The sequence below is a fragment of the Candoia aspera genome, chromosome 2 (genome assembly GCF_035149785.1).
Source record: "Candoia aspera isolate rCanAsp1 chromosome 2, rCanAsp1.hap2, whole genome shotgun sequence".
In the NCBI taxonomy this organism is placed as follows: Eukaryota; Metazoa; Chordata; class Lepidosauria; order Squamata; family Boidae; genus Candoia; species Candoia aspera.
Genome location: NC_086154.1, coordinates 235,674,643 through 235,691,744, shown reverse-complemented (window position 1 = coordinate 235,691,744; position 17,102 = coordinate 235,674,643). Strand labels below are relative to the sequence as shown.

Below are 17,102 nucleotides of genomic sequence, written 5' to 3'. Positions count from 1 at the left end.
AAGAGAAAGAAGCCATGAGGAAATAAACAGTGGACAGGAAGATACAAGTAGAAAAATGAATTGGGTGTAGTTCAAGCTAGAAAAAGAACCAGAAAGAAGAAAAATCTCAAAGGAGATAATAGAAAGTGAAATTCATAGAAAAAGAGACAAGGAAGTCAGCCAGGCAAGCTGTAGATCAAAAGACTCCTAGAAATGCTTTCAGGGTACACTATATACAGAGAAGCGGGAGGCAAATTCAAGGCTGAAAGAAAATAAGCATAGAAAGCAAGTTATAGTGCCAAACCTTTCCCTGGAAGAGAAACCTGGACTATAGAAAACAGTCTATTGAAAAGCCTCAGACACAACCAAAAAAAGACAGAGGAGGATTGGAAACGCGTTCCTCCAATCACATCTTTATGAGGCAAACTGAAAGAATGCCATAGTATCAACCACTGAAAAATCCAGCCAAAACTAAAAATGTTGTTCTATACCTAAATTCCAGCAACTGCAGTGGTAAGGGACATTTAAGTTCCAAAAGCAGCCTGGTGCCTCAATGAAATGAGTCTACATGCAATTGTCAAGACAGCTATGATGGCTACAAAATTTAAATGTTAGCCTGGCCTTTTTATTTTAATACCTTCAATTAATAGCTTTAAATCTGTTCTCACATCTTTCAAAACCTGAGTAGGTCACCTGAGTTGCAACATCTTCTCATTTTCCATGAAATGGATATTTGTTTCATTATCACCACTGAATGAAATAGATCCATATAGCTGTTCTGAAGTTTATTTTATATTTGTTGTTGTTCAGTCATTAAGTTGTGTCTGACTCTTCGTGACCCCATGGACCATAGCACACCAGGCCTTCCTGTCCTCCACTGTCTCCTGGAGTTTACTCAAATTCACATTCATTGCATCGGTGATGCTATCTAACCATCTTGTCCTCTGCTGTCCCCTTCTCCTTTTGCCTTCAGTCTTTCCTAGCATCAGGGTCTTTTCCAGTGAGTCCCTTCTTCGCATTAGCTGGCCAAAGTATTTGAGCTTCAGCATCAGTATCTGTCCTTCCAATGAGCAGTCAGGGTTGATTTTCTGTAGGATTGACTGATTTGACCTCCTTGCAGTTCAAGGGACTCTTTAAGATTCTTCTACAGCACCACAGTTCAAAAGCATCAGTTCTTCAGCGCTCAGCGTTCCTTATGGTCCAACTCTCACAGCCATACATTATTACTAGGAAAACCATAGTTTTGATTATATGGACTTTTGTCGGCAAGGTGATGTCTCTGCTTTTTAAGATGCTGTCTAGGTTTACCATAGCTTTCCTCCCAAGGACCAAGCATCTTTTAATTTCATGGCTGCAGTCACCATCGCCAGTGATCTTTTTATATTTATATATTTTATATATAATTAAATAATTTAATATATAATTATAATATCTTAATGTCCTGACTTAAGCAAAAAACTATGCTGAGACAAGAAATTAGTCTCTAGTATTTATTAACTGTTATAGTAGACAGAAAATCCTACCAAACTGAAGGAGCGTGGGAAACCCAGACAGATAAACCCCAAAACTCAAGGCAGGTCTGCTCTGAGTTTCTTTGAAGGACAGTTCAAAGCTTCTAAACTATGCATGCGTTTTCCCCCCTGGATAGGGGCCCGCTCCTGCTCACCATCTGTACTTGTAACAATACATTATATTAATATATAATTACATTAATTAAATGTTAATAATATAATATAATTTAATATATAATTATATATAATTAAAATAAGCATACAATATTTTATATATTGTATGCTTATTTTAATTTGGCTCAGATGGATTAAACATTTTCTTATATTTTTTTTAAGCAAAAGTCAGAACAGGACTAATTCAAGACATTTAAAACACACCTTCCATACCACTCTAAAATTCCAGTTTTTGAGTCATATGTTTGTATTTTGAAGAAACAGCACACTAGTGATCTACACAATTCACACACATATTCTTTATTCCATCATAGACATGCCTACACTTTTGTTTCATACCAAAACACCTGCATATACCCATTCAATACAAAGATGTTAATCCCAAGCTGTTTTTTTTCCCTTCAAATTTACTCTTCCTCATATGCCAAAATTTCAGGGGCTGGTTACAAAGCTCAAGCAAAAAAAAAAAACTATCCATACTTTAGTTTTATATGATGTATGTCCAACTCATTAAAGCAAGCATCATCCTAGTAATGGCATTCCCTCTGCTTGAGAGAAAAGGCCTCTTTAAAAACAGTGCTTCACACTTGCATTTTTTACTACTTTGCATTAAAAAGAATAGGATAGATACAGACTAAGTGAGCTGCATCTAATTCCCAGTGAAGATTGCAATTTCCATACCCATAACTCTGATCAAGGCCTATTTACTTCAATGAGGCTTACTTCTAAATATGTGGATATGTAAGGCAGCACTGTAAATACATCTCACCAATCATTTTTTAAAAATTAACTAATCTATTAAATGTTGCGGGATGGATTTAACTACAATCAAATGAAGTAGTCAGCTTGATTGCAATATTAATTAGAAAGTTCATGCACATTCCCCATTCACTTTTCCTCTTGATATCAACTTTGTGCTTTTTTCATGCTGTACATTCAAGAATTTACCATATTGTGACATAGACACATACAAGAAATTACTTATTCACAAAGCACACAATTAACTGTGGAATTAGTTACCATAGGATGTGGTGATGGCTACTGACTTGGATGGCTTTAAAAGAGGAGGAGATCGAGTCTATCGAGGGCTACTGATCTTGATGACTCAGTGTTACATCTGGTGGTAGTGTGCCTCCAAATGCCAGTTACAGGGAACAGTGGTGACAGAGGGGTATCTCTCTATCTCCTGCTTGTAAGCAACCTGGGAGCATCAGGTTGACAACAAACTGCTAGACTAAGATGGGCCTTGTCTGATCCAGTAGAGCAGTTCTAATGTTTCAGATCTCTGCTGTAGCTCTAAACTACATTCGGCTCAGGCAAGCACCTTCTTGCTCAAGTGTCTGATTTTATAAGACATCTGCAACTGGAATGTTTAGCTTCAGTCAACTAAACCAATTTCTTTCATATGCAGAATTCAGCATGTTTGTGTATCTGTCAAATTCTTCAGTAATTAGAAACAGGATTTTCCAAGGAGAAAAGAAAGTAAGTAGAAAAAAGCTTTTCACTTATATACTGTCCTGTTTGAGATATCTTGGCTGACAAAGAGAAGATAATACCCATTTCCTTACTGAAGGAATGAATGCTGATGAAGATCATGCAAAATACAGAAACAGGATTTTGCCATAAGCTAATGCTCACATTTCCTGGAAAGTGAAAAGCAACAAGTACCACGGTGAACAATTTAAAAAAATAGGAAAAAGAACTGTGTTCACATGTTTTCTAATCTTAGTCCTGTTAACATTTCTTCAGCAGTATTGCAGTAACCCCTACTGTTATCACAATTCAAGAAGAATGTCAACAAATCTGAAAGAATTAAGAAAAGCTCTAAGAAGCTAACAAAATGAACCAGACCTCAGATAGCCAAATTATTTTCTTTCATTTTCCTCAGACTACTTTGGGAATAAAACACTTTTTTTCCCTCCCCATTTTCCCAGGTCTGGGACGCTAACATATGAATGAAAAGAACAATCTCAGAAGTGCAGGGCCGCAATTAAGGTCTGCGTCACCGGGGCAAATATGGATTCCGCGCCCATTTTGGTGTCCCCCCAGTGCTCATTTTGGCACCCCCCCAGCGCAGTGCCCAGGGCACATGCCCCGGTTGCCCCCCCCCTAGTTGCGGCCCTGCAGAAGTGATGTTAGGCTAATTACTATTTCAGTCTCAGTTTAAACAAGCAGGCTTGCAGAATTAATATAAGTGTAAGACTGAGAAGAATAGAAAACCTGGCACTTAGCCCCGTCACAGAACATTTGAGTTTAAATGAATTGCATTAATTGATTCAACAAGAGCCACCCAGAAATACAGGGTAACCATATGAGTCTTCTTGCCGGAAACCTTCTTGCAAGGCTGTATCCTACATTTGTAGAATGTGTCTCAAATCAGTTAGCAGATATAAAGTACGTAGTGTTTTCATTGCATACAACTTACCTTTATTTACTCGCCCCATTACTATGAACTCAAAATATTTCTTGTTTTCATTGGAGGAGTATAACCCAAATATAAGGGCTGTACTTTTTGGTTGCAGTTTGAATGTTGAGAGCACATATATTTCATTGAAAGTAGGATCAGCCAATGTCTGCTGTAAGTAGGTCTTTACTAGTTTATGGTTGGGTGTAGAGAGGAGATCCAATACTGTAAAGAGAGAAAAAGGAGTTTAAGAGTTGGTGATTACAATTTCCAAGGAGAGCCTGCATGTGATACATCAAAAAAGGGCTTAAATCATGCAATTGCATGTGTCATCTTGACTTATTTCACAGACACACAGATGCATATGGCCACCCCTGACTTGCAACTAAACTTTTCTGGCCTCAAGGCCACTCTTACATGTAAATAAAATAAAATATAGTTAAAGATGCCTACATTCTAGTTATATATTTAATCATTTTCCCCTTCTTTCCCATTAAACATAATTTGGTCACAACATTTGGAGAAAGATTTGTACTTTTATTTTTAATGCACCTACAAAATTTCACTGGATCATGCCCAAGTTTATTTCAAACTGTTCTTTCTCCAAAAATAAATTCCACTGGCTCTTATTAAGAAACAACATGAGAACATTTCAACGATTTAATAAATATCTTTCAAAAACTCCTCATCACTAATAGAGGACTCTGGTCATTTTCTCTCAAGGAGGATCATCAGATTTTACCCAAAGCTGAACTTTCTCAGTTGACTTGATAAGACTTCCTCCACTTGGTGACCATTTGTCCACCTTTACAGAATACAGTCCTCCAAAAGGCACCTTCTATTTGAAGGAATACCCAATTAAAGATGAAGAGAAATGAGGACTTGGAATTGTCCTTCCACTTCATCAGCCGCAGACTAAGCAGACCCATAAATCATTTGGTCAGTCTTGCTCACTAATGGGAAATATATTAGATTTCAAGTTATGTTATAGTACTTTAGAGCTCTGCCTATACATTAGTACAAGCAAATCTTTATCCATTTTTGCCATTCTTTTCTCTCTATTTTTGCAATATATTTCCTCCTTTTAGGTGATGTCTGGAAGAAGCAGTGAGAACTTTTCCAACAGGCTCAAGATTCTATATAATTTCTGGCACTGGAAATACTGATTTTCTTAAGTAGCCTTTCAGAAAATGTGAAATATATTTCGTTGAACCCTATATGGTTTTGTCCCTGTTTCTATTTCTACTCTTAAATTTTGTTCATCTTTTGGCATGTTGGGTTTTGTGGGTTTTTTGCCACATCATTCTATTTGACTTTTTTATTGCTTTGCAGTTCTAGCTAAGTGAGGTATCATTACTTGCTTTGTGGTTTTTTTACAACAGATGGCAGGGTATGATTTTGAATAAACAAATAAATTTGGGATAAGCAATCCTCTTTACACTTACCCAGGAGAACATCACATTGTGATTAATAAGGGTTTTCATTAATAGATAATTATTTTTTCTAGCACTGCTTTGCACAGGATACTTAGTGGGATTAAGTTCCATTAAGTCAGTTTCTACATAGGATGTACCCTTGCACAAGACTGTGTAATAACATAAATCTTTTAATTTTTTTTAGCAATAACCTAAACACACTGCTTGGAATCAGAGAAACACAACATTATTTATGCCAATGGTGTTCATATAGGACATCTTTGTAGGAGCTCGAGCTCTTTAAAATATAATTTTGTTAACGTTGTCAGCCATTAACAAAAAGAGGGAGGAAGAAGCAGAGATTGCCAAAAGACAAACAAGTGTGTGGGTCTATCTCAAAGAGCCAGACTGTTCACAAGAAACAATGAAATTTGTTCCCCATACCCAAAGACCAGAGATCAAAAAGCCTGCTGAAAGGATTATTTACCGTATTTGTTTTAAGAGTATTCTTTTAAAAAATGCTGTAAGAGAAAAGCTAAGAAGGTATCCAAATCTGAATTCGAAAATGAAATTTCTGTAACATCGCAATTTGAATCCCCCTTTCCCACGGTGTACTTTTTGAAAAACAGAATCTTTGGCACCGGCGATCTCTAAATTAGAATTCTTCCACATTTCCACTGCAGGGCAGACCAGAGAGGAAGGAAGGAAGGAAGGAAGGGGAAAGTCACTTAGCCCTTTTTCTGAGGATCTTGTAGCTGCCCTGTATTTCCCATCCAACTGCCTGCTCTGGACAAGCAGGCACTCAGGAGTCCACCTGGGCGTAACTCCACGGCCGGGCAGCCTCTCCGCCTCACCCTTCCCTCTCCCAAAACGCAGCTGTAGCAACGAGGGGAAAAAGAAGAAAACTTTTTTCCCGCCTCTCTTCCCCCGTCCCTCGAGTCTCCCAGAGGGACCGCCATACCTTGAGGGGCGAGCTGAGCACGAAGGGCGGGAGAAAAGCGCAGCAGGGTCTGCAGCAGGAGAAGGAAAGCACCCGTCCTCATCCCGCCCGCCTCCAGGCCCGCCGAGAGCCCGCTTGCCGGCGCAGCTGCTTCGGTCCCCTTGGCGCTCCGCTTGCCTCTGCCTGCACGTGCGCGGGACGGGGAGGCGAAGCCCCCGCTTCCCCCCTTAAGAGAGGGGCGGAGGGGGGAAGCCACCTGATGCCAGGCCCCTCCCTCCTCGACCGGCAGCAGCCCCCACCCCGGCAAGAGCTGGAGAATCGATTTAGCAAAAGGGTCCGAGGCTGGGCTCCAGTGGCCAGCTCGTGCGCTTCCGCCGCCAGAAACTGGAAGAATCTCCAGGCGGGATCTGGAAGATCGACCTCTGGATCATCAAGATGTGCGAGTCAAATGAAGGATGAAACTGCCCCTAATCTTACCGTGAATACATTACAAAGCTGACAGAGAAGGGATGATGATTTTACCTTGTTGTTGTTGCTGGTTTTAAAACTCCATTAAAACATGATGCTTATCAGCCGTTGCCCCAACTTGGTGCTCTCCACATGTAATGGCTTTGATTCCCATTTCTGGAAGACATGCACATCTGGAGGGTGGCAGGACAGGAACAGATGGATGGATAGATACCATAAACAATGTGTAGTAGACCAAATCGACCTGTGTTTGGATTAGATCAGACTGCATTAAAGGTGTTGTTTTTCTTTCATTCTTGTATTGTTCTAAAGCAGTGCCATGTCTTTTATAATTTGCAATCTACAGGCAGGATGTTCGGTGCCAGATTTTGAATAATCTGGTTGGACTGTGAGATGGAATTCTCATTCTTTATGGTGCAACCCTATGCAAAGATATCTTGGAGAGAGTCCCATTCATTTATTTCTTAAATATGCAGATGATTGTGGGATTGGGTTTATTAGTTTTTAATTCTCGTTGGAGTTTATTTTGTGTGTTTATAAGCGTGAGTCTATTATTGTCTGCTCTGCACCTTTGGGTGATGTGTGTGTGTGGGTTGAGGTCTGTTATTTCTCTCTGAAAATACAACTAGAAATCCATCACTGTCTTTTCTCACATGACAATAACATCGAGCATTTATAGAAACCATCCATGTAGTTTTCATGAAATGCTAACGGGCTTGAATTTTCGTTCACAACTTGGTTCCTGTTTAATGTTTTATAGTGAGACTGAGGGCAGGATGCATATGATAAACAGCAGAATTCAAACATTATCCAATAATTATGGCTTTGTAAGAGCTTTTTGGAGTTTGGAATTAATTAAATGTGTGTGGCCCACAGCTATGAGATGCTATTTCCTCTTGTTTAGCGGGATCATTAGCCACATCATCAGAGCAACAGTATCTAAGTTTTAAGGAAGGTTTCTAATTGAGTTTAATGTACAGATATGCAAGTGCAACCTGCTAGAAAATGCTGTAGGTTATCCATTCTCTGCCTATTCAGAATTCCAGCCAATCATTTCCTACAAGGAGAATGTTCCATTCTCATTCATTTTTCCTGTTTTTTCTCCCAGCTATCATTCTAAATTTTGTGGCTAATGAGCACAATCCTTTGGCTTTTTGAGGGTTTGTGGGCTTTTCCTTTGCCCCTTTGGCTGATCTCAAATCCACTAAGGTAAGTCAAGCCTAGTTAGGATTTGCATAGGAGACAACCAGGAAATCCAAGGTAAACTGAGAAATTTAAAAAAAAAACTCAGAAGAAGGCAACGGCAAATCACTTCTATATTGTTGCTAAGAAAACTATGGGTAGTCAGTTGGATTTGAGCTCAACTCAAAGGATACTCTGCTTCTTTGTCTGCAAATCTTGATTTTCCCTGAATAAACTGGTACATCCTTCTTGGGAGGTTTGGGCATTCATCAACCAAGTGTGCTTTTTGAAGGAGTTCTTGTTTCCACTTGCAGGTGTAAGATGTTGGTGCTGCTATTCCATGTAGATTAAGAGAATGAGGGTGGATGGCAAAATCAAAAACACTCTGTTTAGCAAAAAGCCTATCTGGAGGCTGTATTACTTTCCTATCTATTCTAATGCATTCTAAGTTTGCTGGAGTATGCTGTGACTATTTGGCTGGGGTGAATATTCTACATGAATCTTTTTGGTCGTAGCCTCCCTGCATTAACTTTGTATGGAAGGAAATAAGTAGAAAATTAGAGTGAAAACTTCACATTGTTCTAATTGGCCCAACTCTAACCTTATTGCTTAGTAGTAGACTGTTCATATTTATTAGATTGCATGGATTGGTGTGGCAGTTAAGGCACCAGGCTAGAAACTGAGAGACTCAGAGTTCTAATCCTGCTTTAGGCATGAAGCCAGCTGGGTGACCTTGGGCCAGACATTCTCTCTCAGCCCTAGGAAGGAGGCAATGGCAAACCACTTCTCAAAAACCTTGCCAAGAAAACTGCAGAGACTTGTCCAGGCAATCACCAGCAGTCAAGACTGACTCGAAAGCACCCTCTTCCCCCAAAAAAACCCTAACAACAAAACACCCTATTTATTAATAGTTATGTTACACTACAAGATTAATTTGCTAATTGTATATTTTTGTCTCCTTTAAGTTGCTATGACTGTTACGTTTTTTGTAGTTTGTTTAAAAGGAAAAAAACAAGAATTAAACATTTTGAAGGATTATAGCAGGCCTACTTAGACTTAGTTATAAGTAATGACTTATATGGAATGAATATCTGTGATTTCATTGATTGGACAACACCACCAGGAAGGCAAGGGAGGAGGAGGAGGAGACCACCACCCTACCACCCTGGCCTATAAGGAATCCAGAAAATAATATTGTACATACTAAGCTGTTAGTACTTTGAGACTGGTGTGAGAATAAGATCTACTTATAAATTTATATTTATGCTGTCATATAATTATGGTAAAAAATAGGAAACAGCAAATATCTCAATTCATAGATGGCTTATAAAGAACTTGTTATCTCAGTGTACTTTAATGTCATTTTGTAACTTTTAGGTATTCCTTTTATGTATACTAATTAGAGTGCAGCCATATGCAGTCAGCATGAAGTCTGTCTGTTTCAAAATGATTTGGAAACAGTGTTTTGTATCTTGGACAAGTGCAAGCGTAGCATCTATTTCTAGTTCATTTACCTACCTTGACTATCTTTCAGGGTTTTGATTGAGCCTGAAAAAAAACAGCATCCCTACTTTAAGAGTCACATTAACTGTAAAGAGTGGGTTTCTTAGAGCACAGAAGTCTTTAAAAAGTTGGGCTACTTTAATTTATGGCAGAGGTGCTGTGGTTATGTGAAGTCTGAAGCACTTCTTTCAACTGGTTTTGGAAGTGTGCACAGCCCTAATGTCTAGTATTTCATTTTATAAAGGTAAATTCTTGACACTTTAATCCCCTAAGTTAAGAAACTGCCAAAACGGAACATATATTGCTGTTACTGTAGTTATTAGCGTGAGGAACATATTTAAATCCACGCACATTTGTAGAAGTTCCGTTATCTCAATGAACTTTCCAAAAATACTTTGGTTGAAGTTGGCTAGCACTGCTAGTCTTTGTTTCAGGTATTGTTTATGTTTTTGCTGCTCTTAAATCCTCATTATTGCTTTGTTCCATATAACTGGATTGTTGCCATTGAACTGATTTGTGTTAACATGTACTATATTGGTGGTCAATAGTAGGGTTAGGTTATGTATAAGATTCCAAAAGGTGTTTAAGGCTAAAAGAGGAATGAGCTGCTTTCAGAGGTTTCATGGCTGGACATTAGAACAGAGTTTTTCAAACTGTGTGTCTCAGAACTTGATGGAGATTCTCAAGAGACTAAGGATATATTATATATATCAGGTTTTTTTTTTAAACTAATAGATTCCACAGCTTAAAAAGTTTGAAAACCCTGCACTACACAAACCTTTGACTGTTACTTTGCACAAGGAAAAGTTTACTGCATTTTAAATCTTTAGCCTCTGCCTGTGAGCTAAGGTATGAGTTTTAACTCAAACCTTACAATGTTTGTTTCCCTTCCTTTTATACAATCACACATTTTTGTTTGCATCTTAGGCACACAGAAAATTGGTCTGAGTATGTCGCATTTATTTAAGAAAATCTCAGTGCTATGAGAAATGAGTAATTGATTAAGACAAGTTCTACAATTGATTCCTAGAATAGAACAAAAGGCCCTTTTTCTTTTCTTAAAAATGGTTCTGAGAAAAGCAGGCATGTTATTCTCAAATTGCTTATTCTGGATCATATCCCAAGGAGCTTAATTTAATCTGTATGAATGTAAGGAGATACAGATCATAGTGACTTCATGTTTATGTAGAATTGTTGAAGTCATGGCGTATGAAGCTGCTTCCTGCTGAGTCAAACCATTGCTTCAGCCTAGGGCAGGTGTGGGCAATTTGCGGCTCTCCAGTTAATTTCATGCAGTCCTTGGCCTAATATCAATTCCCCTATGCCAAGTTTAGACCTCTGGTAAGAGCTGCTTGCCTCTTTCCTGGGCAGAGGGAACAGGATGTCACAAAGAGCAAAAAGGTGAGCATCAGACACAAGATACTTTGGGTTTTGACTCCACTCACTACTTGCTGTAGGACCACCCAGTTTGTGTCCCAAAACAGAAGATCATTATGCATTTATGGTCCTTAACAGAAAAAACATTTTGCCTATCCCTGGTTCAGCTAGTCTGGAATGAACTGTTACAAGTGCCAGCATCTTTTCAGGTCCTAGAAGCTCCTGTCTGGATAGGTAGGGACTGTGGGAAAAAGTCTGTATGTCAGCTGCTAGACTGTGGTGAGCTGGTTGTGTGCCTCCACCATCTTCAGGATTCAATTTCTGCATTAAATGTTAAATTTTGCTTATTCTTTTTTTAGTATGTGCAGAAGTGTGCCAAAATCTATGGTCTGGGAGCCAACATACATAAACTCTACTACTTTTTTCTAACTACTGTGTGCTTGATGGTCACATAAATAAGCTCTGATTTTTTGATTCTGCAAGAGTATTATTGCTTTGGCTTTTATTCTTAAATGATATCACTTACAACTGTTTAGTGCAAATAGTGACTTAGGAGCTAGGTGTTACACCAAATACAGAAGTAGTAGAGTTCCTATGCCTTTATAGTTATAGAGTTACCATTATGGCAACCTGAACATCCTTGTGCCCAAGAATGTTCTACTGACCATGCTACAAAATTTCATTAGAGTTGCCTAAATTTACCTTTGAGGTAAGAAAACAAGAGAACAGTAATGCAAGCCATAAAATGGGTAATTTAAAATTATTATTATTTATTATTATTTATTAAAATAAATACATCTTCCCCAAGGATGGAAAATCCCAGTTTTCATCGCTACCTGTTCATCTGCATTTCTCAACCTTTGAAAATCTTCAGTGCAGCCTCTGGCCATAAAAACATTCTCCACTGTCAATCTCTAGCATAAGTGAGGAGCTTGCAACCTCCAGATGTGGTTAAAGTACAACTTCCAGTAGTCCCAGCCACCCAGGCCAAAAGTGACAGATGCTATGTCAGCCATATATGGAGTGCCAGATCTATAACTTATCTCATACTCTATTTCTTCTAGTAATACTAATAAATGTGTATGCATGCATCTATTTGATTTCTGAAATATACTGTAATATCAGAAAGTGTGATATGGGTAATTTTTCTGAAAAGCTGGTCTAGCAACCTGGTTAAGGTGCTGGCCTAGGACCAGGAAGAACCCAGATTCAAGCCCAGATTCTGTTCCTCAGCTGTGGAAGCTCATTGGATGCCTTTGAGCCAAATGCTGCTTCTCAGCTCCATTTATCCATTTATTGTTGTGGGCAAAGAGTGGAGGAAAGATTGCTCTGTGTGTTTCTTTGACTCCTGAAGGAAAGAAAAGTTACACATCTAATGAATCAGTTAGTCAATCCTTACATCAAACTTTTGTTGTTAAAGTCAAACATTAAAAAAGTATTTCTTTGAGGAAAAAGAAAAAATAGAAGCTGATGGCTTCTTGGACACTAGTGATGACCAATTATTTCAAATTATTAATATGTAGATGTTTGATGAAAAGGAGGATAGCAGATGGGAGAACAAAGGGATAGCAGAGTCTTAGGCAGGCATAAAAATAATAAACATGTAAATAAGAGAGCAAGTTAACATACCCAGATGAGTTTAAAAGGATTTATTCCTGAATAAAGGAGTGGAGGTGTACCTCCTAAATGTACAATGTAGAATTTGAATCTGAAGTACCAAGGAGGTAAGTCAAAAAGTGTTAAATAGAAAGGTGACATTAGGAAGAAAGTAAAGATGATTTTAGCAGAGCTTTTCCTTACTACTTAGGTACTGTAAATTAGCACTCCTCAAATTATTGAGGAGTTCCCACATAAGTTTTTATTCAATACGAATATTACTATTGAGGGAAAAAAAGCAGGTGTGGAGGAAAGCATCTCTGAATTGTCAATCTATACATTTTAAAAACAGATCTTCATTTGTATAGAAATGTGGAACTTTCAATGAGCATTAGGAATAAATCATTCCTTTTTCAGAAATCCCTTTCCCATAGGCCATTACATGTAAAATTGTAATTTCAAGTTAGTTGTTAGTTATTAGAATGTAATGCAGAGAACATGAATATTGAAAGCAGAAAGTAACACTGAGAATATCAGGAGTCTTGTCTCTGGAGAAACTCCAAAAATCAGTCCTCTGTCTAGGTGTCCTACTTTGGCAATAAGGCTGGGGCTATCAGAGGGAAATCTTTTCTGTACAACAGTCTTCCCAAAGGTATTCTGTCACCTTGTTCATGTCTTTGCATAATTTACATGCTTACTTGAAATAATGGTTATTATATAACAGAACTGTGTTTATATATAACTTTATTTATTTACCCATTAACTTAACCAGATAGACAACACACATAGACATGTTACCACTGATATTGTGTTAACTGATCTGCTTATGATATAAGATCTCTTTTATTGCCTTACCAAATGATTACTTCACTGTCCAGTGGCTTTAATGGACATATAATTCTTTCACTTCATTTAATTCCCTTTACTAGAAATTTCTCACTTACAGTATATCTTCAGATGTGCAGTGAAAAACGATCCACAAAAACACATGCAAAGGTTAACTTGTAATTCTTAAACATGTGCATTCTTAATTCATCAGAAATGTGAAAAACAGCCAAATGGTTTTGTGTATTCTTTACTTGCTTCACTATTGAGGTTGTGAATTTCTGTATCCATGGTTTGTTGTTGTTTATTCGTTTAGTTGCTTCCGACTCTTCGTGACTTCATGGACCAGCCCACGCCAGAGCTTCCTATCGGTCGTCAACACCCCCAGCTCCCCCAGGGACAAGTCCGTCACCTCTAGAATACCATCCATCCATCTTGCCCTTGGTCAGCCCCTCTTCCTTTTGCCTTCCACTCTCCCTAGCATCAGCACCTTCTCCAGGCTGTCCTGTCTTCTCATTATGTGGCCAAAGTATTTCAGTTTTGCCTTTAATATCATTCCCTCAAGTGAGCAGTCTGGCTTAATTTCCTGGAGGATGGACTGGTTTGATCTTCTTGCAGTCCAAGGCACTCTCAGAATTTTCCTCCAACATCACAGTTCAAAAGCATTGATCTTCCTTCTCTCAGCCTTCCTTATGGTCCAGCTCTTGCAGCCATATGTTACTACGGGGAACACCATTGCTTGAACTATGCGGACCTTTGTTGTCAGTGTGATGTCTCTGCTCTTAACTATTTTATCGAGATTTGTCATTGCTCTTCTCCCAAGGATTAAGCGTCTTCTGATTTCCTGGCTGCAGTCAGGATCTGCAGTAATCTTCGCACCTAGGAATACAAAGTCTTTCACTGCTTCTACATTTTCTCCTTCTATTTGCCAGTTACCAATCAAGCTGGTTGCCATAATCTTGGTTTTTTTGAGGTTTAGCTGCAAGCCAGCTTTTGCACTTTCTTCTTTCACCTTCATCATAAGGCTCCTCAGTTCCTCTTCACTTTCAGCCATCAAAGTGGTATCATCTGCATATCTGAGATTGTTAATGTTTCTTCCAGAGATTTTAACTCCAGCCTTGGATTCCTTAAGCCCAGCTTGTCGCATGATGTGTTCTGCATACAAGTTGAATAGGTAGGGTGAGAGTATACAGCCCTGCCGTACTCCTTTCCCAATCTTAAACCAGTCCGTTGTTCCGTGGTCTGTTCTTACTGTTGCTACTTGGTCGTTATACAGATTCTTCAGGAGGCATACAAGATGACTTGGTATCCCCATACCACTAAGAATTTGCCACAATTTGTTATGGTCCACACAGTCAAAGGCTTTAGAATAGTCAATAAAACAGAAATAGATGTTTTTCTGAAACTCCCTGGCTTTTTCCATTATCCAGCGGATATTGGCAATTTGGTCTCTAGTTCCTCTGCCTTTTCTAAACCCAGCTTGTACATCTGGCAATTCTCGCTCCATGAACTGCTGAAGTCTACCTTGCAGGATCTTGAGCATTACCTTACTGGCATGTGAAATGAGTGCCACTGTTCGATAGTTTGAACATTCTTTAGTGTTCCCCTTTTTTGGTATGGGGATATAAGTTGATTTTTTCCAATCTGATGGCCATTCTTGTGTTTTCCAAATTTGCTGGCATATAGCATACATTACCTTGACAGCATCATCTTGCAAGATTTTGAACAGTTCAGCTGGGATGCCGTCGTCTCCTGCTGCCTTGTTATTAGCAATGCTTCTTAAGGCCCACTCAACCTCACTCTTCAGGATGTCTGGTTCTAGCTCACTGACCACACCATCAAAGCTATCCCCGATATTGTTATCCTTCCTATACAGGCCTTCTGTATATTCTTGCCACCTTTTCTTGATCTCTTCTTCTTCTGTTAGGTCCTTGCCATCTTTGTTTTTGATCATACCCATTTTGGCCTGGAGTTTACCTCCCATGTTTCTAATTTTCTGGAAGAGGTCTCTTGTCCTTCCTATTCTATTGTCTTCTTCCACTTCCGTGCATTGCTTGTTTAAAAATAATTCCTTATCTCTTCTGGCTAACCTCTGGAATTTTGCATTTAATTGGGCATACCTCCCCCTATCACTGTTGCCTTTTGCTTTCCTTCTTTCTTGGGCTACTTCTAGTGTCTCAGCAGACAGCCATTTTGCCTTCTTGGTTTTTTCTTTCTTTGGGATGTATTTTGTTGCCGCCTCCTGAACAATGCTGCGAACTTCTGTCCATAGTTCTTCCGGGACCGTATCTACTAAGTCCAGTCCCTTAAATCTATTCTTCACCTCCACTGCATATTCCTTAGGAATATTAGTGAGCTCATATCTAGCTGATCTGTGAGTCTTCCCTAATCTCTTTAGTCTGATCCTAAATTGTGCAAGAAGAAGTTCGTGATCTGAACTACAGTCAGCTCCAGGTCTTGTTTTTACCGACTGTACAGATGTCCGCCACCTTTGGCTGCAAAGGATGTAGTCAATCTGATTTCGGTGTTGTCCATCTGGTGAAGTCCATGTATAAAGCCGTCTCTTAGGTTGTTGGAAGAGAGTGTTTGTTATGCAGAGTGAGTTGTCTTGGCAATATTCTATCAGCCTATGTCCTGCTTCGTTTTGTTCTCCCAGGCCATACTTACCTGTAACTCCATGTGTCATTTGACTGCCTACCTTAGCATTCCCGTCTCCTGTGATGAAAATAACATCTCTTTTAGGCGTGTCGTCCAGTAGGTGCTGCAGATCCTCATAGAACTGCTCTACTTCAGCTTCTTCAGCATCTGTGGTTGGGGCATATATTTGGATCACTGTGGTGTTAGATGGCTTGCCCTGAATTCGAATTGAGATCATTCTGTCGTTTTTTGGATTGTATCCAAGCAGTATCCATGGTAGAGAAGGAGTAAACTGAAAAATAGCTCTGGGAAAGGGGGTTTACTGAAACCACAAAATATTTTAAGTCGTTTTGCAAAGACTATAAACTCTCCGTAAAACTTCTAACTCAATATAATATGTTGCAAATAATGCTGTATGTGTGCCTCAGAATTGTTATTTTTTGTCTATCCCCAGGTGTACCAGATATTTTGTCCCAAATCTTCTCTTTTGAAGTTGCGGAACATATTCTCTGAGGGACTGCTTTTTTGAAACAATGGGTCTTCAAAACTTCATGTTCACACAGAACTTTTGATTGTGGAATGGTATTAAAAAAAATTGGGTTCATAATGTGCTTGTGTGATTTTGGCTTAGTTGTACAATCCAGGCCATTATAGTTTATAATGTGTGAACCAAATTGTGTTGTTTATCAACAAACCATGTTTAAACAATGAACATTTAAAACAAATAATGGCTTAAAGGTTGAGATATGATCTACAAATTTTGAAAATCCAAGTTCATTTCCCATTTAGCTGCAAAGCCATAGGCCTTGTGATGATCTCTCTGTGTAAAGAATTCCACAGATTTCTGGTAAAGAAAAAATTGGGAGAGAGGAAGAGAAAGGAGAGCTAATATGTTGTATGTTTAAGCACTGCACTGACATTGGAAAGACCCAGTGTCATGTCCATCCTCAGCCAAGGAAACTCAGTGGACCAGCCATTATCTCACAGTCTAACCTATCTGAGGATAAAACTGGAAGAGGAAGTGGTATATATTGACTTCAGTGCCTGGGGAAAAGGCAGGATATAAACTTAACAAATAGCCATTTATTTGT

General features: G+C 38.8%; 1 protein-coding gene across 1 annotated transcript in view; it reads right to left on the bottom strand.

Moving 5' to 3' along the window:
- THBS4 (thrombospondin 4) overlaps positions 1-6,698 on the bottom strand; it is a 42,331-nt gene extending 35,633 nt beyond the window's left edge. The window contains exons 1-2 of the mRNA XM_063295572.1: positions 6,445-6,698; positions 4,090-4,293 (exon numbers count right to left, since the gene is read on the bottom strand). Coding sequence (XP_063151642.1) covers positions 4,090-4,293; positions 6,445-6,526 — 286 coding nt within the window. The 5' untranslated portion in view covers positions 6,527-6,698. The remainder of the gene's footprint in view (positions 1-4,089; positions 4,294-6,444) is intronic.
- Between the last annotated feature and the right edge of the window lie 10,404 nt (positions 6,699-17,102).